The 23,199-nt window shown below is 40.1% G+C and overlaps 1 protein-coding gene across 7 annotated transcripts; it reads left to right on the forward strand.

Annotated features, from left to right (window-relative positions):
* The first annotated feature begins 594 nt into the window (after window positions 1-594).
* On the forward strand, window positions 595-23,096 carry pxnb (paxillin b). 7 transcript variants are annotated; one of them, XM_077561962.1, is made up of 11 exons: window positions 10,717-10,859; window positions 11,620-11,822; window positions 13,180-13,262; window positions 14,498-14,637; window positions 14,714-14,897; window positions 15,080-15,176; window positions 18,628-18,786; window positions 21,010-21,183; window positions 21,270-21,351; window positions 21,428-21,576; window positions 21,669-23,096. In XM_077561962.1, the coding sequence occupies exons 1-11, from the start codon at window positions 10,838-10,840 to the stop codon at window positions 21,933-21,935; spliced, it is 1,560 nt and encodes a 519-aa protein (XP_077418088.1). In that variant the 5' UTR covers window positions 10,717-10,837; the 3' UTR covers window positions 21,936-23,096. The 7 variants fall into 7 exon arrangements, with proteins under 7 accessions (XP_077418084.1, XP_077418083.1, XP_077418086.1 ...); XM_077561961.1 differs by having other exon boundaries at window positions 10,718-10,859; window positions 15,062-15,176; XM_077561957.1 differs by lacking the exons at window positions 18,628-18,786; window positions 21,010-21,183; window positions 21,270-21,351; window positions 21,428-21,576; window positions 21,669-23,096 and adding exons at window positions 10,498-10,624; window positions 15,278-17,814 and having other exon boundaries at window positions 10,728-10,859; window positions 15,062-15,176.
* The last annotated feature ends 103 nt before the right edge of the window (window positions 23,097-23,199 follow it).

The following is a 23,199-nucleotide window of genomic DNA, read 5'->3' on the forward strand; positions in this document are numbered from 1 at the left end:
TGATGTAATGTATTACTTTCACGCTAGGATATTCTATATGAATTGCTTTAAATACACTTAAAAAAAATCTAATTTGATTTCAGTTTTTGTGATGATGGTCTTTTATTACATCTGTCGGTGGACGTTGCCAAATGCTCACAAAACCATAATTGGTTTTCCATTTTAATAAGAGTAAGGGTTGACAGGGGCTTTCGCAGCTAAACAAAACTTGCTAAACTAAGAAAATATGAATAATTAGGTTGAGATGTTTCAAAAATAATTTCTCTTTAGGACTATGAGAAGCTGTGTTAAATGTATTCACCGTTTTTTTGTTACTTTTGTATTTCGTCACTTGAGTAATTAACTATAAATGCTAAACTAGTTAATCATAACGTAAAAAAGATGTTGCTTTTGTTTTGTTTTTTATCCAGATGAGACCACATTTTAGACCGTCAGACAGCTGCTGGGGTTTAAGTTGGTCACGTTAGGGAATTAAAGTTGGGGGAAAAAACGTCAGGAAACAATACTGAATCTGAAAATCGACTTAAGTACCGTACAGTAAAACGTATATGTGGCCTTTTGGCCACTAGATGTCGCTCCAACATCTATGCGCGTTGAATGCCAGGTGCGCGCTCTGGCGAAGTACACGCAGTTCGCGCGTTCACGTGAACGACCCTGACCAACTTCCAGGGCGAGAATCAGCGGTGAAGTTTGCGGAGGAAAGCTCACACTCGGTTCATAGCGTTTGAGGATCTGTGGAGCACAGAGTGACACGGGTCGAAGCGGGCACTCAGCATGGACGACCTGGGTGAGTAGCAGCCTAATGTTGCATTGCAAAGGGGTCGTGCTCGTGATTGTAGCGGAGAAAGCAGGGCGGAGGAGTCAACGTGACAAGGAAAAGTTTCTCCCCTCACTTTTGAGACACATTCCTGTGTTGAGGCTAACCTTGCACTGAACGTAATATTTTATGCATTTGATTATTAATTCACATTTGAGCTCTTTGGTGTTTCTTCGGCAATCCTACCAGTGTTACCCTAGCGGCTGGTCTTCGCTAGCATTTACCTTTTAAAAGTCCCTCACGTTAGGACGTCAGCGGGTTTCCATTTTTAATAATTCGTGCAATGTGTTTATCAAGATAGACTGCAGGTCTATTTGAGTGGCCTTTTGATGACTAGCCGTCAACTTTTGCTTGACCAAGTGGCGGATTGTGTGTGTAGAGGTGGACGATCCAACAGGCCTGATTGCCCCCTTATTGACTGTCTTCACAAGAAGAAAAGACAGAAAACACATGATACACTCTACAAATCCAATTGGTCACATTGTCAATTTCAACATCCAGGCAATGATACTTTATTGGCGAGCCTCTACAAAGTGACATAAAGTAATTCTCACATAGCATTGACACTACAGTTGTCAATTTGAGCATTAAAAAAACACATGACCTAACCTCCGTTATCGCTGAAAGCTCGCCCTTTTTTGTGTGTGTACAAAGCAATGACAGTATTGCTTTGTTGCTAAGGAAGCATTTGAGCAAAAATAATTTAGACAAAATGAGTCATTCGCCTGTATTTTTGGTTTTACAGTTAATTACAAGCCCTTTTTGGGGGGAGGGGTCATTCACTCATGGGTTTTCTCTAATTCTTGGCCCATGAGATGTTTTTTACTGTATGAGCACAAATCACCGCCACCTCCTCAATCTGTAGTCGTCCGTTTGCTAATCCATGCTGTGGAATTCGCATTTTAGAAAAGCTGTCAACAAATGCTACTTAAATCATTTCAATGGTGGGATGTTGAACCACATTTTTTTTTTTTTGCTTTGCCTTATTGTTGTGAACACCTCCAGGATTTATTTGGAGTCGTAGCCGCCTTGGCTTAGTGAAAGGGCTGATTGTTGGTTAAAAATGAGCCTGCAGTTTGGCTGAAGAAGCCCAAGTTTGAAGGCGGGGGCGAGGCTGCAGAAGAATGTCAAACATTGCTCTGATGCAGGCTCCAAGGCCAAATACTTTGTGGGTCGTGACCTATCGCTACTCTTGGCTCCGTGCTTGTTGCCCCAAGAGGCAGAGCTGTGCCCCCCCCTGGTAATTTGCAAATGCTTTGGTATTATTTCAAACATATCTGCTGTATTTGTATCTGGTCTGGTAGATGTCCGTCACGTTCCTCAATGGCACAACATGGATATGTAAAGACAAACGGTGTCAAGTATTTCTGTCACATCCTGTAAACCACACAGCCTTGCGATGGTTAACTGTAAGTCTTTTGAGCTATATATAATGCATAATACAGGTGCCACAATACCACTTTTTTCACAACTAGTTCGGGTACTTACATATGATTATTCAGCAATACTTAAAAGGGATTTGTTTTGGCCTGTCTGAGACATTTTTTGGCTGTTTTCCTTCCAACCAAGTTGCGAAGGCAAGCGACTATCAGTGGCATATGCAAATTTTCTTCTTCTCCGGACAAATTGAGCATTTTTGCATTTTTGTGTCTGGTCTGCATATGCAAATTCAGCTGTGCGAACCCCCGCTTTTGATTGGTGGACTGGTTTCACGCTCGTTCCTGGTTGGCTGCTGTCAAGCGCCAGTTTTGAACTTTCGAATGTCATTTACAAACCACAACTGAAAAATTTCGGACAGTACCTTTTTGATAATTCCATGACATCTTTCAGTTGTGATTAGAAGTGTTTTGTATTTTGATCAAACATTGTTTAAAAAAAACACAAACTTGTCGTGAACATGGTATATGTTTCAATCAAATACAGTATAACCATTTTTACTGACAACACAAAAAATATATATTATTACAATTGTTATGGTATAATGTGTTAAACCATTCCAATACAAATGTTAATTCCCCTCTTTTTTATAAGAGTGTACAAAAATAAATAAACACATGCATTTTAGTGTACCTGAAAACCGTTCAGGCTAGGGGTGTGAATTGCCCAGTACCTTTCGATTCGTATCACGATTCATAGGTTACGATTCGATTCGATACCGATTAATCCCGACACAAATCTACAAATTGATTATTGCGATTTTTTTAAAACTCAAATTTAGAAAATATTAATCTAATCAGTAAACCTGTACATATACACTGTAAGATTTGTATGAAAATGTATTTATTTATCTGAAAATTCAGGTTGCAGTCTGTTTCATGTTTGAACAGCACTGAAATAAAATATTAAGGCTTAATGTTCCATTAATATAACATTCTTCCATGCTTAACTCATTCACTGCCATTGACGACTATAGATGTCAAAAATTCATTTGAACTATTTACATTAGTTTAACATTTTTTTGTACTTTTGTTAACAAGAGTATGAAAACCAACAATTTTTTTTGTACATTTAGAACAGATATAACATTTGTGATTAATTGTGAGTTAACTAGTGAAGTCATGCGATTAATTACGATGAAAAATGGTAATCGCCTGACGCCCCGAAGTTTTAATTATCTTTAAGTTGCATCAGGCGATTCAAATTTTTAATTGTAACTAATCGCATGACTTCAATAGTTAACTCACAATTAATCACATTTTATATCTGTTTTAAATGTACAATACAATTTTTCCCCTAGGTTTTCATATTCTTGTTAACAAAAGTGGAAAAAGTTGTTAAACTAATAGAAATAGTTCGAATGCATTTTTAACGTCTATAGCCGTCAACGGCAGTGAATGAGTTAATGTGTAAATCCTAACCCTAAATAAGACGTTTTGTTGAATATAAAAAATTATGCTTAAAATCGATTTGGCCGCATATTGAATCGATTCGAGAATTGGGCGCTGTAATATCGCGATATATTGCCGAATCTATTTTTTCTAACACCCCGAGTTCACTCAGCTGTTAACTACTAAAGTAAACCATTTTTACTTTATTTTGCTTAGTAAGTTAACAAAACGGACAGAGATGCATCAAGCTACCTACACACGACAACACAGATGATTTTGAACATGTTCCAAATTTGTTTGCGGCAAGAAAAAGTGTTTCCGAGGAACGCCTTTGTAACTTTTGCGACCTTGAACAAAACCTGCCAAAAACAAAACAATCGCTACATCACCAAAAACAACCCAGCTGAAAACAAAAACAAAAAACGGACCTTATGACGCATTAATGACTACATCTTGCTGTAGCAAGATTTCATGTTCGCTGATTCAAGTAAAGATGATATCGGACGTACTGTGGTTAGTTCGATTGTCGATACAGAAACCGCCTTTTTCCACCTGCAGCAGTACTCGGCCATATCAGCTGGTTATGTTCCTTGTTGCCGGAGTTTGGGCCGACGTGCTCTTGAAGGGCATCTTAAAAGTCGTCTTCACAGTGAGCGTAACCCGACTCGCTATCGTCACCCTATGACGGTCGCACCCCAGCAAAAAAACAAAAAACGCCGGGCTCACCGACGGAAGCTCCTGGCTGTAAATCACTTTCGTTCCCGAACTCCCCCACCCATCCTGTTCTGGTTCTGGGGAAGGGAGAGCAGCATGGCTGACCTCATCGCTTAGGCAACAGACCCTGCCCCACATCCTGAGGAAACGGGAGTCCGCGCTGAAGGCCACTGTTGGAAACGTTGCTGGGAGTTGACAGCTTCGGGCTTACGAGTCTGTCTTTCGATCTTGTCTCTCGTCTTCTTTCTTCTTCTCTCGTTCTCACTTGAAGTCTTGGTCTGTTGATCATTTTGTCGTAATTTGTTGAGTAGAAATAGATTGATATGATTTTGTCAGGACCAATACCGATTTTTATTATTATTATTATTATTATTATTATTATATACCAGCTGTCTGATATCCATTTTCACTAAAAAGAAAAATATTGGTGTCAAAATTGAAAAAAATAAAATAAATACAAAATACAACTGTTTGTTGAATTTTAGATTTGCAAGATATTGTAGTTTGTATTTATTTATTTATTTTTATCTTGGTCAATAGACATCTTTGTTTTACAATTCTAATAAAAAGTTCAGGGACCTTCCAAGGTTCATCACCATATCTTAAAGTTAAAGACTTAAATGTGTAATCTCTATTGTGTGTGTGTGAGGTCTTGTTTTTGTTACATACCGGGGCCAACATTTTGGGATTTCACAGAATTGTGGGGCCCACCCGTCCATGTGGGGCCATTTTGCTGGGCAACACAAGTTTAGACCTCTTTCTGAGGGTCAAGACTTGGTTTTAGAGTTTAGGTTTGAATTGGGTTATGGTTGAGGTTAGGGTAAGGAATAGGGGTAGGCAATCATTTTTGATGTTTGGGGTTAGGGGAAGGGGCTAGGAAATGCATTATGTCAATGAGATGGCCCCACAAAGATAGGAAAACAAACTTGTTTGTTGGTGTGTGTGTTTAGAGTAAATCAAAATGTCAAAATATCCAAAATTTTTGAAAGTTTTCCTAATCTTAGTTTCAATTTCAAACAAAAAAAACAGAAAGTGGCGAGTCCCCTGTTAAGTTGACTAAAAATGTAGTTCCCCGAACACTGTTTTAAATTGAACTATTATCAGCCGTATATTTCTTCAAAAAGGCTGATGCCGATATTTGTCAAAATGCCGAATGTTGCCGATGATAATCAATTACACCAATGATCGGTCGATCTCTATCGTTGCAATGTTGTAGTCCCAGGGAGACTGCATTTATTTATTTTTTGCTATGTTTATTGTAATATGGATTAATTTTATTGCTTGTGTTTGTTAAAAAAGGACCTTGCAAAATTATTGCAATTGCAATTTCATTCCATTTTCTTAAATATGTTTTATGCTGGAGGTCGCATATAATTTTGAGGTTCTTTACATTTTCAAGAGCAATTCATCTAATCAAATATACGCATGAGAATTTATAAAATAATTTTGTTTTAAACCTTGTGGTTAAATGGAATTGAAGTTCAGTTGAGGCAGTGGTACAGCAGTGGAGTACATCAAATTGCAATCATTAAAAAAAACTTTCTAAAATCAAGGTCACCCAGTGATTTAGTTCCTAACCCTCTGCGGGAAAGAAGGTCTTAAATCACGACATCTAATACAAAACAACAACAAAAAGTCTGTTTCAGCAGCCAGGCAGGGTCAGCTAATGACAGCAATATGTTCTATGTGAGCACAAGTGAGAAAACAATTGATGAAAGGTTGAAACGTGATAAATACAAAAAGCATAAAGCAAATGCTGTGTGCGTGTTACAATTATTTCAAATCTTTTTGCAAGGCGGATGGTGGTAGCTGCAATGTACCACCACGGACAATATTTTTAAAACTCGATTTTTACAGACATTCAGGACGATTACGTTTTTCATCAATTTTAATCTCATAAACCCAGCAAACATTTACTTAAAGGTTTCATTTCAAACACAACAATAATGTATACTGATTCTAAATTAGTCTTGACATAAACTTAACATTCATTGAATGCCACAATTAAGTAGTTGGTAGCTACTGTAAACGTGTCTTGTAAAGCACCCATCCAGTATTCTGCCACAAAAACATTTGAATGTAACACAACATAAGAACAGCAGCTTTTAATAATCGAAAAGACAAAATTCGATTTCACGATTTAGAAAAATTTCAACGATTAGATTTTTTAAATGACGATGTATCCAATTAATTCAATTGATTGTCAAGCTCTACAATTAATTAACCCACATGCTGTACTCCACCATGTTTTGTTGTTGTTGTTTTTTTTTAACTGTTTCATTAGTTTAAAATTTTTTCCACTTTTTGTTAACAAGTGTATGAAAACCTAGGGAAAAAAATGACTGTACATTTAGAACAGATATAAACAATTTTGTTTAATTGTGAGTTAACTATTGAAGTCATGCAGTTAATTACAATCAAAAATTTTAATCGCCTGACACGATTTAAAAAGAAAAGAAAAGATTATTAAAAATTAGGGGCGTCAGGCGATTACATTTTTTAATCGTAATTAATCGCATGACTTCACTAGTTAACTCATGATTAATCACAAATTTTATATCTGTTCTAATGTACAATTAAGACTGCCAGATGTTTTCAGAAACGGGATGTCGCCAGTGCCAGCCGATTTAAGCATTTTGACTGATCTTTCAAGGTCCACAGAAAATTATGTGTTTGGACTATGGAAACACACATACTACCAAATGCAAGATTGAACTCTCATCTTTCATCAGAAGAAAAAGTTTGTTTCTACCTTATTCCGTTTTTCAGTAATCAACAATAGAAAATGGTCAGTTTCACCTCTGTTTTGAAAAAAAAAACGTATTTTAACGTCTTTGGCACTCCTCCATAGGATTTTACTAAACGTTATTTAACGTTTTTGGCAGTCAAAGAGTTAAAACAATTCTAGGTTTTCATACTCTTGTTAAAAGTGGCAAAAAAAGTTAAACTAATAGAAATAGTTCAAATGAATTTTTGACGTGTATAACCGTCAATGGCAGTGAATGAGTTAATTGGTCCGACATTACAATATATATTTTTTTACTTTCCAAAATCGTCTCGCGGGGCCGGATTAAACCCCTATGCCGTATGCTTGACACCCGCGGTCTAGGGTTTCATCGTGGGTCCGTAAACAGGTGAGCCGTGCACCCTGGTGACCCATCCCCATGGCCCATGTGTTAATAGAAAGGATTAAACGCCGTACTCTTTGCTGCTCTCTGCAGTAAATACAGTACGCGGTTACAGCATCGACAACATCGTTCTCATTATTGTGGAATTCAAAGTATGCACTACTGAGCGGAGTGCATCCTGTAATTGTCAACATTTTTGTCATTATTTTCATTTTCAGCACGGATGAGTCTGCTTTATTTGACGTCCTCCCCCCTTCCCCTTAATTTTGCCGTCAAGACAGGTGTGGGTATGAAATGACTGGATAGGGCTAATTATACATTGCCTTCCGAGCCTCATTGCTTTCTTTCGGCACATTGGACAAAGGAATGTGCGGAATGCGGCATCAACCTTCACATCCATCTGATAAAAGCTGCAAGACTGCGCGGCAGTCGAGCCTCATGTGGGCGCACGGACAAGACTGGACAAGACCCACTACCACAAGAATGTGTACTGTTTGCATCCACGGACTGACTGTTGGTTAGCCCAATCAGACACAGATGCTGCGTTTGACTGATGGGTTCAAGTGAAACGCCGGCCGTAAATTTCTGGCTGACACGTTTTCTCCAGAGGCTGCACAATGAACGATTGAGTCAGTTTACTGTTGGAGCAGAATTGGACTTTGTCCTCTGGCTTCAAGTCCCCGTTTGGAATGGAAGCGATGAGTCTGTCGCTTGGCTTACAGTGCCTGTTTTCAATCTGACTGCTTCTATCACTTTGTTAACCACATTTGGTGACACAGGCAAACACACGCGCTCATCCTCATGCAACACTCAATACTGCCCTCTGCTGGGAAAAATCTTCTTTGCCTTTTAAAACAGCGAATTGTTAGCCGTGTGTTTAGAGCACAACCTGCGGCTCTGGGGCCACATGTGGCTCTTTAGTCCCTCACACGTGGCTCCCTGTGGATCTAATAAAAAAATTGGTAGAATTAGATATTTTTTTAAACCTATTTATCTTTATTTTTAGATCAAATCTTCTTTGAAGATGCATTGTGCAGTTTAAAAAGGTAATATTAAAGCTTTTTCTACATCATGCATGCTCCATGAGTATGAAGAGCCCTGACTGTTTTACTCCGACTGCACCTGCAGACAATCACACTCATCACAGTTTCTTTGGGGAGGGGCGGAGTTTTCCTTACCTCATTTGAACTGAATAATTAAATATTTTTAAAAATGTCATTCGAAATTTTTAAATTGTCAGAAAAAGAGAGATTAAAGGTAGATGAAAAGTTTTTAAAATTACCTAAAAATGTCAAAAAAAAGCAGACGGAAAGCAGAAAATTACCGTAAAATGTCAGAGAATCGGATAAAAATGGCAGGAAAAAAAAATATTTAAAAAAAGGTAGCTATAAAATGGCCAAAAAACAAAAGAAGAAATCTCCAAAACGTCCATAAAAGTCAGAAAATGTATTTAAAAAATCAGCAAAGAAAATGTATTTAAAAAAATCAGCAAAGAAAATGTATTTAAAAAATCAGCAAAGAAAATGTTTAAAAAGTAACCCTAACATTTCCAAAAACAAGGAATCCCCCAAATTACCATAAAATGCCAAAAATGTATTGCAAAAAAACTGATAGCAGAGAAAAATGTTTAAAAAAAACTAGCCCATAAATGTCCAAAAAGAAAGAAGAGGTCAATGATTACCATATGGCCATTAAATTACCCAAAAATGTAAGAAATTTGAAAGAAAGACAGAAAAATCAAAAATAAATAAATATGAAAAACAAAGTCTAAAAAAATAATAAAAAAATAAAAAACAAATGATGAAAGGTAGAAGAAAATAAATCTATTGTAGTATTGTATTTTTATGTTATAATTTAATTAATTTGATAACAAACAAAGTCTGAAAAAAATGATGAAAGGTAGAAGAAAATGAATCCCAAAGTATTGGATACTTCATATTTTTATGTTATAGTTTAATTAATTTGATAACTTCATTATTTTCCACATACAATTAATACCTTTAAAAAAAAAAAAAATCCCGCTTGCTGTTGAGTGAAGATGACATCACCTGTGCTAAGGAAGTAGCTAACATGTGCTGAGGAAGTAGCTAACATGTGCTGAGGAAGTAGCTAACATGTGCTGAGAAAGTAGCTAACATGTGCTGAGAAAGTAGCTAACGTGCTGAGAAAGTAGCTAACATGTGCTGAGGAAGTAGCTAACGTGCTGAGGAAGTAGCTAACATGTGCTGAGGAAGTAGCTAACGTGTGCTAAGGAAGTAGCTAACATGTGCTGAGGAAGTAGCTAACATGTGCTGAGGAAGTAGCTAACATGTGCTAAGGAAGTAGCTAACGACCAATCGTGCTGAGCTATTTTATGGGTTTGGTCTGCAAACTCAGCCATGATTGGTCGTTACCTACTTCCTCAGCACAGGTGACGCCATCTTCACTCGACAGCAAGTTGCAAAATTTGTTTTTAAAGATATTAATTGTTCAAGTTATCACATTAATTACAGACAAAATCTTTTCTTACTGTTAAAAATGGCTCAATGAGTCAAGTATCTCTTTAAACCCAAGGACTAGTTTATTTTCTTGTACTCGTGTGTAATTTTATACTGTTTCTTCCATCTTTGTTGGGTGGTTACGTAAATGCTAAACTGCTGAGTCACCACGGTCCAAATTGTGGTTTCAGAAAGTGGCACAGTATTTTGAAATGCAGTAGGCTTTCTTTGCCAGTGTAAGAAAGCTTTCTAGGAACAGGTTACCAAAATGAGTTATGTGTTGACACGGATTCCATTTTTTATTTTTTTTTATATTGAAGGTGTGAGGCAAGTGTTTACAATATGTATAAAACACACAGTCAAAGCCAACACTGGTATTTTCCCTCCCTCGAGGCTTTGTGTTTAAAGTGACGGTCAACGTCAGCGAGAGCTTGTTCAGCATGTCAGCGCCAGGTGCAGATTATTTTGAGAAGGCTGTGATATTTCCGCTCATTTGCGCAGACACGGGCTGCTCACTGGGCTTAGCGCTTGAAATAGGCAGCGGGTCCCATGCGGTTTATGGTAAAGCCGCCAAATTCAACATGTGTCTTATGGACAGGATGCCAAGATGCATATATGTGTCAGAACATGCGTGCCCGGGATTTCATCTGTCGCATTTTGGTAAATTGTCGTTTCAAATCATATTTGCCACCGCCATTAAGTATCATGGATGAGATTTTTATTTCTTTCTTTAATCTCAAGATTTTGATTATTGTGACTGAAGGGACGCTGTGGTGCAAGTTGGGTGCAGGCCCCTCCCCCCTGTAGCAGTATATCATTGCTCTTGTTCCCTAACTATCTTTGTCTACTTGACGCATTGCTGTGGATGGACACATGCAACAGGTGCAGCAAGAATGTGAGTACAGATTCGGACCTTTTTATGGAGCCCAAGTTTAAATACGAAGGTTGATGTATTTGCTAACGGGTTTTTTTTTAAAACTATTTTATTGTACCTCGACTTAGTTTGTGTTCTAGCGATCGGCGACATTTTGCTGACTCATTTAATGACTGAGATGAGGGATACTTTCTCTTGTACATGTATTGTAAAAAAAAAAGAAGATTCAGTGGATAAGCAGATGATATTCTTTGTATACATAAAATCATCTATCACCGATCACGTCCTTTCCTTGTGATTCAAATGTGCCATAAGTGTTCCAAGTGTCAAAGTATGCAGCCGCTGATTGTGACCTATTCTTGATAGGCTGCCGATGGACACGTTGTGTGATGTAAGAGTCTATTTTGTTCTTGCATTCCGTCGGCCACTAAGCAGTGTGACACAATCCCTGCCCTGGAAAGGGTTCAGAAACACTTCAAGCTTCTTTGTTCCGAACAATCACATGGACGTTTCTCAAAGGTGGGGGCTAATTGGAGGACAGGTAGCGAGTCATTGACAACAGGGATATATTTATAGTGACGGACTGATGGGCAAAGAATGTTGGGGATGTTTTTGAAAGGTCAGTATGTTTAGTCATGATGGTGGTATTAAGGAGTGAATTTATTTTTGGTGACAGGTTGGAATGAGAACACAAACACAAATATGCAATTATGCAAGACCATTATAATGTACAGTATGTATTCCTTTGGCAAAACATGCTGATGTGAACTTTATCTTGCAGACGCGTTATTGGCTGATCTGGAATCGACCACGTCCCACATTTCCAAGCGACCCGTGTTTTTGCCAGACGAGACCCCCTACTCCATCCCCACCAGTGGGAGTTATTACCAGGATCAATCAGTTCCACCTCCAGTCCCTCCTCCGCCCTCAGCTGAGGCTCTGAATGGTTCACTGCAAGACCACTCCCACCATTCCTCTCAGCAGGTACACATCCTATTTTACTAAAACACTTCTCAAACACAAACGCATGATTTTAAAGGAAAAACTAAGATGGATAAAAAAAAGGGGGAGATTAACATTGATTCTTTATCTGTGCATGATGTTACAAATGGATTTGCATCAGAAAAGCTTTGAAAATGCTAGGGATAGACCGATAATCGGCCCAACCGATAATCAGCGCCGATATTCAGCATTTTATAATATCGGCATTGGCCTCGTTTTTGTTTTGATGGCCGATATATTAAAAATTGTTATTTTTGCTCCGATGGGCGCGTTTCTCTTCCGTCTGCTCTGAGTCAGCGGCTGTCCCTGCAGCATTGGCCCGCCCACAGCACCATCTGATTGGTTGCTCGTGCAGTGCTAACAGCCAATAAGCAGCAATTAGCGGCTATTAGCTCGCGAGCTAGCCGTTAGCAATTAACGACTATTAGGTTAGCCACTGTTTTTAGCGGCTATTTGGGAGTTATCACAGGGTTAGCGTGTGGGTGAACAGTTAGCCCACGAGCTAACAGTTAGTTCGCGAATTAGAAGCTTTTTGGGAAATAGCGTGCGGGTGAATGGTTAGCCCGCGAGCTAAAGGTTAGCTCGCGAATTAGTGGCTATTAGGTTAGCCCGTAAGCTAACGGTTAGCTCGTGGGCTAACCAAATAGCCGTTTTTTAGCAGCTATTTGGGAGTTATCCCAGGGTTAGCGTGTGGGTCAACAGTTACCCCACGAGCTAACAGTTAGCTCGTGAATTAGCAGCTATTTGGGAGTTAGCGTGCGGGTGAATGGTTAGCCGAATTAGCGGCTATTAGATTATCCCGTGAGCTAATAGTTTGCTCACGGGCTAACCTAATAGCAGTTTTTTAGCGGCTATTTGAGGAGTTATCCCGGGTTTAGCGTGCGGGTGAATGGTTAGCCCGAGACTTAACAGTTAGCCCGCAAATCAGTAGCTAATTGGGAGTTGGCATTGTAGTTGGTGCAAAAGCTGATGGCAAACAAAAAACCTTTAACATGTTGCAAATCACAAAAGTTGTTTAATAAACATGTGCTTGAAGGCATTTAAGCAGTCAAGTGCTGGAGTTTTTATTATTATTTTATTATAAAAAAATTTGACACCAATTTTTTTTTTTCCTGCAAATGTATATCGGCTTCAAATATCTATCTATCTATCTATCTATCTATCTATCTATCTATCTATCTATCTATCTATCTATCTATCTATCTATCTATCTATCTATCTATCTATCGATAATCTGTATCGGTATCAGCCCTGAAAAAAGCATATCGGTCTATCTCTAGAAAATGTCAAGTCCTTGCTTTGGAGACCGTGTGTATAACTGGTTTTAAAATGGCTGCAGTCTTTAGGTTCCGCCCAGAAGAGCTCATGGTCGAGGGACAGTAGCAGCTCTCCGTCTCATATTGAAGAAGACCACGTCTACAGGTTAGCATGCTGCTCTCTTGGCATCATTGTTGTGTTTTGTTGCTTCTTGCTTGCTTGTTTTTAACTGATGTAACTTATGACTTGCTTTTTAAAAAAAATTTTTTTTTACATATAATAATATATTTCTTATATAATATAATTATTATTAAGTATGTATATTATGGGTGTCAGATCATAATTAATTAATTAATAATTAATTGCATGACTTCAATAGTTAACTCATGATTAATCACAAATTTTATATCTGTTTTAAATGTACAATAAAATATTTTTTTCCTAAGTTTTCATACTCTTATGAACATAAAATTGGGGGTAAAAAATAGTCATTTATAAAGTAATTTCATGATTCATATAACTGAGTTAAAATTAAAACGATGTACTGTACGGTAAAAAAAACGAGTATGATATTGATATGTGTTGCAGTCATTTTTCTGCCACTTGATGGCATAATTGCATTTGTAAGACGTTGGTGACAGCTCAGTGCATTTTTCTTTTCATATTAACTTATTCATTCCCAGCCATTTTCACAGAATCAACCCCCTTCACTCCCGGCTGGATTTTGACTGATTTTGCAAGGCCCATAGAATATTGTGTAGTATTACTATAAAAACATGAAACCTAACAGAGGAAATATTAAAGTCTCTTCTTCCATCAGGAAAAAAATTTTTTTTTTTTTATCCATTTCCGTTTTGCAGCAATTAGCATTAAATTATAGCTAAGTTTCATCATTATTCAAAAATCTATTTAGAATTCTGAGTAACTGAGGGTTTTTTCAACATGGCTCTGCTTCATTTCCTATGCTCTGCTGCCACCTGCTGGCTGTTTGTGTAATTACTACCATTTCTTCAACCGTTCTTTGCAGTTGAGAGGCTGCATCAAAGCCTTCTATATACTCTAGCATTAAAAAACAAAACAAAAAACGTATAAATACGTCTTTGGGACATTTAAAACATTTTAAATAATACGTATTTATATGTTTTTGGGAGCAAATGAGTTCAGATCTAATCTTTAACATGAAGTAACTTGTGAAATTCTGCACATTTTTAAAATTGTAAAATACAACTTGACCCTAGTCTCCACAAATATATGCATTATTATTGAATTTATTACTGCTAATTTTTGACGTGGACATGTCTGATGCGTTCCCACTGGAATTCCCCATGTACAGGCTATTATTTATTATTATTAAATTGTGTTTTATTTTTACGTAACAACTTCTTACTTCTCTTCCTTAGCTTTCCCAACAAACAAAAATCATCAGACTCATCAACAGCAGCCATGACCTCTGCCCTGGGCAGCAACTTGTCGGAGCTTGACAGACTGCTTCTGGAGCTTAATGCGGTTCAACAGAGCTCCCCTTCATTCCCCACTACAGGTATGCCGTTAACAGGTTTGGACTTCATCAGACCTGTTAACATGGAACGGAATAAGTGATGTCCATGTTTTCACAGAGGAGAGGGCCCCACCCCTACCATCCACCAGCATCACCCACTATGAGAATGGCAATGCCCCTGACATCCGAGTGAGCCCTCCCCCTCAAGAGGAGCCCAAGAGGAATGGAACAAGGCACGATGAGGTCCGACCCACAATGGAGAGTCTTCTGGATGAGCTTGAGGGTTCAGTGCCTTCAACCAGGTTAGGATGTCTGCTCTGGCACTCTTTTGGTGCTTCCTTATTGAGGGTCCTCATGTCACACATCTCAGGTTTTTCTTTCTGCTCCCAGTATTACATTTAGAACAATTGCTATTTTGGCAGTAGTTTCATTTTTAAAGGTAACGATTATGTATTTTATCTACCAGCCCTTCTCCTCACCACAGTGATATGGACAGCCCCTCTCAACAGCAGGCACGGATTTCAGCGTCATGTGCCACAAGAGAGTTAGATGAGCTGATGGCCTCTTTGTCGGACTTCAAGGTATAAAACAAGAGTAAAAAAAAAAATATAATAATCCCGTCATTTTCCGGATGGTTTCTCTGTGCCCGCGTTCTGGCTTACTCTCATTTCTGTGTTTCTAGCCCAGCTCTTCTTCCGCCCCTCCTCATCCTCCAGTCTCTACCTTCGTCAGCTCAGTGGCTTCTCCTTTCCTCAGTCTGTCCCACCCATCTGCCTGTGCCTCTCCTCTCTTCTCTTTGCCCGCTGCTTTAGAACTGCACATAGATGAGGACGGAGTGGACCGAGGCTCGTCAGCGGCCTATTTGAACCGTCTCGCTTGTCACAGTCCCATATCGAGCCTTTCTGCCACCAGTGATCTCGACTCTGTCGCAGATGCGTTTGCCGCTTTTCCGACATCACCAAACAATTCCCTGCTTGTCCTCACTGCTTCCGCTAGGAACAACCAGCAGAGGAACAGTTCAAGCCCATCCACTACTCCCTCAATGACTTCGGTAAACACAGTCTTGGACCACAAGACTTCCAAATCACCCAGTCCGTGTGTAGAGCGTGTTTCACCCCCAGCGGCTGACAATTTGATCAACGGCTCCGTTGCCATCCACGATCCGAGCATGAATCTCTCAGCCTCACCCCTTCACTCCCTCACCCCTCCTGTGTCTGTACCAAAGACTCCTTCACCTCTCACTTGTACTTCCTCTGTGTCTCCGCCCCTCACCAATAACTTCTTCAAACCCTCCTCCCCAGTCTCTCTGGCCAATATTCCCTCACCTATGACTGCCAGCCCCCTCCGTCTGCATCCGCTCCCTGTACAAGAACCCTCTCTAGATGAAGCGCTGGACAAGCTGCTAGAAATGAGTTTTTCACACAGCCAATCAGCAGCCAACGAGAAGGATCTGCAGCTGCGCATGGAGGCGCACTGCCTTGGCAGAGGAGCCCCCGAAGTGCAGGAGGAGCTCATCCTGCCCATGGACAGAAACAGCGTGCAGCCCGACATGTTCACCTGCACCAGCGACTCGGTGGACGGAGGTACCGACACCAATGGAGATCTGGATTGGGCTGATGAGGAGCTGTCCATGTCCCTCCATGACGGACTTGATGGCACCATGACGCCTTACACCGAGAGGCTGTACACAGACGGCAGCGTGACTCCACTGACGGAAGCTAGCTGGATGGACGACTCCATGACGCCGTCCACATGTCCCGGGTCGCCAGACGTCGCCCTGGACCTGCTTTTGTTGCAGCCGCCCAATATGGACAGAGTGTCGGCCTCGGGACACGTAGGAATCTCGCTTGCTCAATGCAGGATGGCCTTGCGTTACTCACCTGTAATGTTTGCTTATTGGAGCGTTGACTAACGACCAGCTAGTGCCTGTTGCTGCACCCTGCGCTTGTTATTTGTAGAGAGTGAAACACAGCAGATGGAAATCCCTGTCGGCACATTTTCTCTAATTTATGAATGAATACCTCAGTCTTGATGTTAGGCTGTTAACTAATTTGCTCCCATAATGGGTTTTTTTTGTGCTAGAGCATACAGAAGGCTTTGATTACAGCCTCTGACATGAAGAGGTGGCTTAAAGCAATGGTAGTTGTTACAAAAAAAACGACCAGCAGGTGGCAGCAGAGTATAAGAGATCAACCAGAGCTATGTTGCAAAAAGCTCTTTTCCTCATTGTTTTGAACAGGGTTGTGAATAATGATGAAACATAGCTATATTCTAATGCTAATTGCAAGAGACTACTTTTTCTTTGGATAGGTTCCATGTTTATGGAGCAATAGAACACAATATTCTGTGGGCCTTGCAAAATTGGTCAAAATCCAGTAAAACAGCCGGGAGCGAAGGGGGTTGCTTCAGTGAAAATGGCTGGGAGGGAATGAGTTAACATAGATTGCTTTGCTGTTCTACTCATGCCTAAGGTTAGCTCAACACAGTAAAAAAATGGGGAGTAATATTTACTTGAAAAAAACTAGTAAAGTTTTTTTTTACTCAAAGTACATTTTACAAGGAGAGTTTTGAGTATATTTGACTAGTTTATTAAAAAAAAAAAAAGCTATGAGAGCGTTGAGGAACAAGCTCATGACCTTCAGTTTGGAAGATAGACATGCTACCACCTAAGCTATGCCACTCTTGCTGTTTGCTACTATACTGCATTACTGGTGTGTCCAAAATGACACCAAAACCAGTCTCGTGGAGGTATGAGGATTCCACTTGACTTCAGCAATATACTAACATACAGAAGGAGTGGCATGACTCAGGTGGTAGAGAGGCTGTCACCCAAGCTATAGATAGATAAACTGGTAAAATGTATTCAAAACTCTCCTTGTAAAAGTTACTTAAAATTTCTGAGTGAAAAATTTTACAATTGTTTTTCAAGTAAATATTACTCTTCCTTTTTTTTTTCTCAGTGAAGTTATTTGTGTTACTCAAGGGTTTGTGAAGAATGTAAAGGTTTGTCACAGCATGGAAGAGTATGCCACTTAAGCCCCTCCCCCTACTACTGCATCCCTGCCTGTGAGTGATCGGAAACGTCATCATGTGACTCACCTGCTCGGTGTGCTCTTGCCGTTCATCACTGAGCCGCGGTTACCGTGGATTGACGCTGAGTCGCTCGGCATTCCTGTCTAGATCAAATCTGTGATCAGGCGCACCAAGGAGACCCCCAATGTGCACCCGATGTATCGGGACGGTCTCCTGCGCAGGAAAATGGGGCCCGTCATTGTCAACAAGAACTCTTCCCAGGACCGCCTCATAGAGGAGCTTCAGGGCAAGTTTGGCATCAACCGCTGCGAGCGTCGACGCAAACAGTCGGATGACTGGCTGACGGACGGGGTCGTCGTCACGTCCAAGCCGCAACGCTTCCGTCCTGATGGAACGCTCGGCGAGGTGGACAAGGTTGGCTGCAGTGCCCCCCCGCAGTTGATTCACCCTCAGTGCACCCTTTCTCTTTGTGTGCTCCCTTTCTGTGTGTCTCTTCCACTTTAGATCATAATTGCGCCCGGTTCACCCGTTGCCGCGAGACGGGTTCTCCCGCCTCAGTCACCTCCTGCTCCTCGTCATCCTCCTATCATAGAAGAACCCAAGCAAATGCTCCCAGTGCAGCAGCCTCCTGCTCCTTTACCTCCACCCCCTCTACCTCCACCTCACCCCCCTCACAGCCAAGAGCAAGTCACAGCTCCGCCTCAGCACATATTAACAGCTTCACCAACACCCGTTATGGAACCACCTGCCCGCAAACTAGAACCCCCTCTGTCTAGTCATAAAACCTCACATCGACCTACACCAGTGGAAAGTGTTCGGCTAGTTGCACCTAAAGTCTTGGTATCTGTAGGCTGCCAAACTGACTATGACCCACTCTTCTCCTCAGTGCAGGCATGAGTCCTCATCTCCTTTTTCACTTTCTGTCTGTTGCACCTTTTAAATGCTTCCCATTAACATAATGAGCTATTAGGTGTATTTTCAACCTTTTCGCCTCCTCAGATGGCTCAAGGTAAAGGGGGTGCTCCTGGCGGTCCGCAGACACAGGTCAACAAGCTAGACAACATGCTTGGAAGCCTGCAGTCGGACCTCAACAAACTGGGCGTGCAGACGGTGGCGAAAGGAGTTTGTGGCGCCTGCTTCAAGCCAATTGTGGGACAGGTGAGATGATTGTAGCACACTATAATGTAATCATTGACTGAAAATGATGTAAAATTGGCTTTTAACCTGACCAAAATGTAATAAAATAATTCTGACTGATATTGTAGTAACAATTTTACTGCTGATGTAATAACATATTAGATTTTTTTTTATCATATATATTATCACATATCCCAGAAGTCTTTGCGGCAAAGCAGTTCTCATCAAGTGGGCATTAGAGTTAGTTTAACACTAAATAAATCAACACTGTAAAATAACTCCAACACTGACCTCCATTTAAATCAGTGTTAAAAATGCACTTTGGGGGGGATTGAAATAAACTCAAACATTTAATACTAAAATTATAATAGTCCAATTTTTGCTCTGAAATTATATTAGTGTTAGATTCTCAAACCACAAAATGTAGAACTTTGTACTGAAAATGAACATGTATGTTAAATTATGTCATGTTATACATTGTAAGTTTTGAGATAAAAACACCCACCTGAAAATATTATAAATCCCCAATAATGGAATAAGGTATTACAGTCCTGCTCACTGTTATTGGCACCCCTTCATTTTTTTCTCGACAATATATTGAGAAATCAATGGAAATGTACCAATTTTATATCATCAGGACCTTTTAATCAGATGTCCAAAGTAATTCAACAAAGGAAATTGTTTTTCAGCGTACATATTCTAATTCCAAAGAAAAAAGAAAAAACTCAGCATGTTCAGCAATGATGGCACCCCTCTTTGATATTTGGTTGCACACCCTTTGGCAGTGATGACAACTTCCAAACGTTTCTTGTAGCCATCCCTAAGCTTCTTGCACTTCTCTGCTGGTATTTCCCCCCACTCTCCCTTTGCAAATTGTTCCAGCTCTTGAATGTTTGCAAGTTTCTTTTCCCAATGGCACATTTCAGCTCATATCAAAGATTTTGAATCGGGTTGAGATCAGGAGTCATTGCTGAACATTTTAAAACATTACTTTTTCCTTTTTTACCATTCCTGTGTGCTTTTGGATGTGTGCTTTGGGTTTTTGTCTTGCTGGAGGACCAATGACCTTCGACTCAAATCAAGTTGTCCAACACTTGGTAAGACATGTCTCCCTAGAATGTGTTGATAAATCTCTGATTTCATAATTCCTGTGATATGATTGAGGGAGGCCTCCAGTACCAGATGTAGCAAAGCAGCCCCACAGAATTATGGATCCTCCACCATGCCTAACTGTAGGGAGGATGTCCTTTTCCATGGAAGCTTCATTGCGCTGTCTGTAAACAAACTGTTAGCGTGCATTGCCGAAAAGCTCTATTTTGTTTCATTTGTCCACAGAACATTTTCCCAAAAGAATTGTGGTTTGTCCAGGCAGGTACTCCTTGGTAAAGGTTAGCCATTCTATTTTATGTCTGTCTCAGGAATGGTCTTCAACCATGAAGCCCTGTTTTTGGTTCAGTGTGTGGTGTATGGTACTTCTTGAAACCATGATCCCAGACTGTTCCAGGTTGGCTTTCAGGTCTTTGGATGTTTAACGTGGTGTTTTTTTTCCACCATTCGCAACAAACGTCAAAGATTTCTGTCATCAATTTCTCTCTTCCATGGAGATTCCTGACAGTTCCGTGCTCATTAAACTTCTAAATTATTAAAGTACTGATACTCCTCTTAGTCGACTGTTGCCAAGTTAATTCACAATATAAACAATTGACATTCACATGAAATGCATAATTAAACTAGTTAGCATACTAGCCGTAGCCTAAATAGCATAAACTGTGGTAACATCATACACATAATAATTACAATCATCTCCTTGACTGAAACGTTCAATAAACACATAAATATAGTATAAATATCTGACTATAAATATAGTATTATATAATAATGGCAACGTGACGTGATATCATCTTTACTAATTTGGCTGGTTTCGCCTCTTAAGCCAATCATAGCTGGCAACAAGCCTCAGGAGCAGAGATCCTTTATTGGATACTGGAGTAGTCACTCTCACACATATATTCAATGTAGTCCTCTTTAACAAAATACATGAACAAACAAATGCGAGACACGCAGTGCGCGCTTCCTTCAGTCGTCAGCAAAATAGGCGTCTATCTGTGAGGGTACGTTGGAACGTTACAGTTTCAGGAAATTATTACATTATAGGGTGCTACAGTGGTTACTTGAATATCGTGGTCCGGGGCAAAAATGATTCGGTGGTGATGATGACTTGTATATTCATTTGTGTTTGTCTAGTTGGTGACTGCCATGGGCCGCACGTGGCATCCCGAACACTTTGTGTGCACGCACTGTCAAGAGGAGATCGGCTCCAGAAACTTCTTTGAGCGTGAGGGACAGCCGTACTGTGAGAGAGACTACCACAACCTGTTCTCTCCTCGATGCCACTACTGCAATGGGCCCATACTAAATGTGCGTCTGTGCTTTTGTGTTGTCGCCGCCTTAGAACCGTGCTACAATGTGAACTCAACCTCCACAATGTGTTCTCATGTTTACAGCAAGTTGTAACTGCGCTGGATCGAACATGGCACCCTGAACATTTCTTCTGTGCTCAGTGTGGATGCTTCTTCGACCCAGACGGTAATGTGGCTTCTTGGTGAAACGCTATCTCATGAATACATGAATTGAATTGTCTGATCATGATTTTTCCTTGAAGGGTTTCATGAAAAAGACGGCAAAGCTTACTGCAGGAAGGATTACTTTGATATGTTTGCACCCAAGTGTGGTGGTTGCGCGAGAGCCATTGTGGAGAACTACATCTCAGCACTCAACTCGCTCTGGCACCCGGAGTGTTTTGTTTGCAGGGTGTGTATCTGACGCTGGTTTATGCACTTATAAAATGCGATGTAAGACTATACAGTACAATACATCCTCTATTTTCCATTCTTTCTCTTCAGGAGTGTTTCACGCCGTTTGTCAATGGAAGTTTCTTTGAGCATGACGGCCAGCCTTACTGTGAAGTCCACTACCATGAGCGTCGTGGTTCCCTGTGCTCCGGCTGCCAGAAACCCATCACGGGTCGCTGTATCACAGCCATGTCCAAGAAGTTCCATCCGGAACACTTCGTCTGTGCCTTCTGCCTCAAGCAACTTAACAAGGGCACCTTTAAAGAACAAAACGACAAGCCCTACTGTCATGGATGCTTTGTGAAGCTCTTCAGTTAAGGAGGGAGGCATCTACTTGCGGTACTGCACAGAAAAGTGTCCTTAGCATCCAAGGCACAAATATAGTGTAGCCTTGTAACCTTTTGAAAGTGTGTATGGATTACATAACATGCATAGGCTAACCTACAATCATCCCGCTTGGGATCGAGTCTCCAAACTGTTGTAGATTTAACCAACATTTAAGAACGATGGGTGAAATATCAGTTGTATGTTTGGACTTATGACTTCAGCTTTCCTAATACTGTTTTGTTTTCTTTGCATTACATTTGCTAGTTCATTCTTATCAGATGCCGATGAAAGACTGAGCAGTGAAGAAATCATAAAAATGTGCATTTTAACATTCTCACTGGTTGAGAATGTACTTTTTAGGAATAAAAAAAAAGTCCAAATCAAACAATTAGAGCAGGGAGCAGGTGACCTGCTATTGTGTGATTACACATCAACTGATTTTCGGCCAGCTGATAATGTAGCAGTGTTTTATTGTATCATGTTTGATCAAGCAGAGGCATTAATGTAAGTGAGACATCAACTGGAAGTTGGCTGAGTGAGTAATTGGTCATTTTGTGGTGTGTGAAGAAGTTTTGTCTTTTCACTCTGTGGATTTATCATTTTAGACTGAATTTGTTTATACCAGCATGTTGGAAAAATGCATTTGATGTACATGAGTCAGATATTTTTAGCATAACGTGTTTCTACAATTGATCATCTGAATATCTTTTGTCATTGAATAATTCCAATTCAGTGTCCTTGCTCAGCAGTAGAAGCAGTTGACTGGAGTTAGTGGAAAACAAAAGCACACACTTGAGAACTCTTGTATTTCGAAATGTTTCACTGCCAAATCATTCCTTGTTTTTGCTGATGAAAATAAACACTCAGTTTTACCGTTTCATCAAAGTGGAACTTTTCAAAGATTGTAGTGATTCCTGGCGTCTCCACTCTACAGTTTTATTGTACAACAGTTAATCAAAAGTGCATTTTGTAAACCTGCAATTTTAAGTGAGGCACTGGGATGCTTACCAAGAATATTTTAATAACCACTCCCACGAAGATGGTGACAATTGGTGAGACAGTGACTACTTGTTCCTATGTCAGCATCGTTGGTCAAAAAAGGACAGTCCTGTCATTGTATTATCAAAATAAATTTGTATCTGCATTTGTGTATTTTGTCCAATGTGAGTTAATGTATTAAGATGGGTGGCCTTGACATCTTATGACATTTGTTGAACAAGATGAGTCCTATGAGCAGCATACACAGGGTGATTAA

The sequence above is a fragment of the Vanacampus margaritifer genome, chromosome 3 (assembly GCF_051991255.1).
Source record: "Vanacampus margaritifer isolate UIUO_Vmar chromosome 3, RoL_Vmar_1.0, whole genome shotgun sequence".
Taxonomy (NCBI): domain Eukaryota; kingdom Metazoa; phylum Chordata; class Actinopteri; order Syngnathiformes; family Syngnathidae; genus Vanacampus; species Vanacampus margaritifer.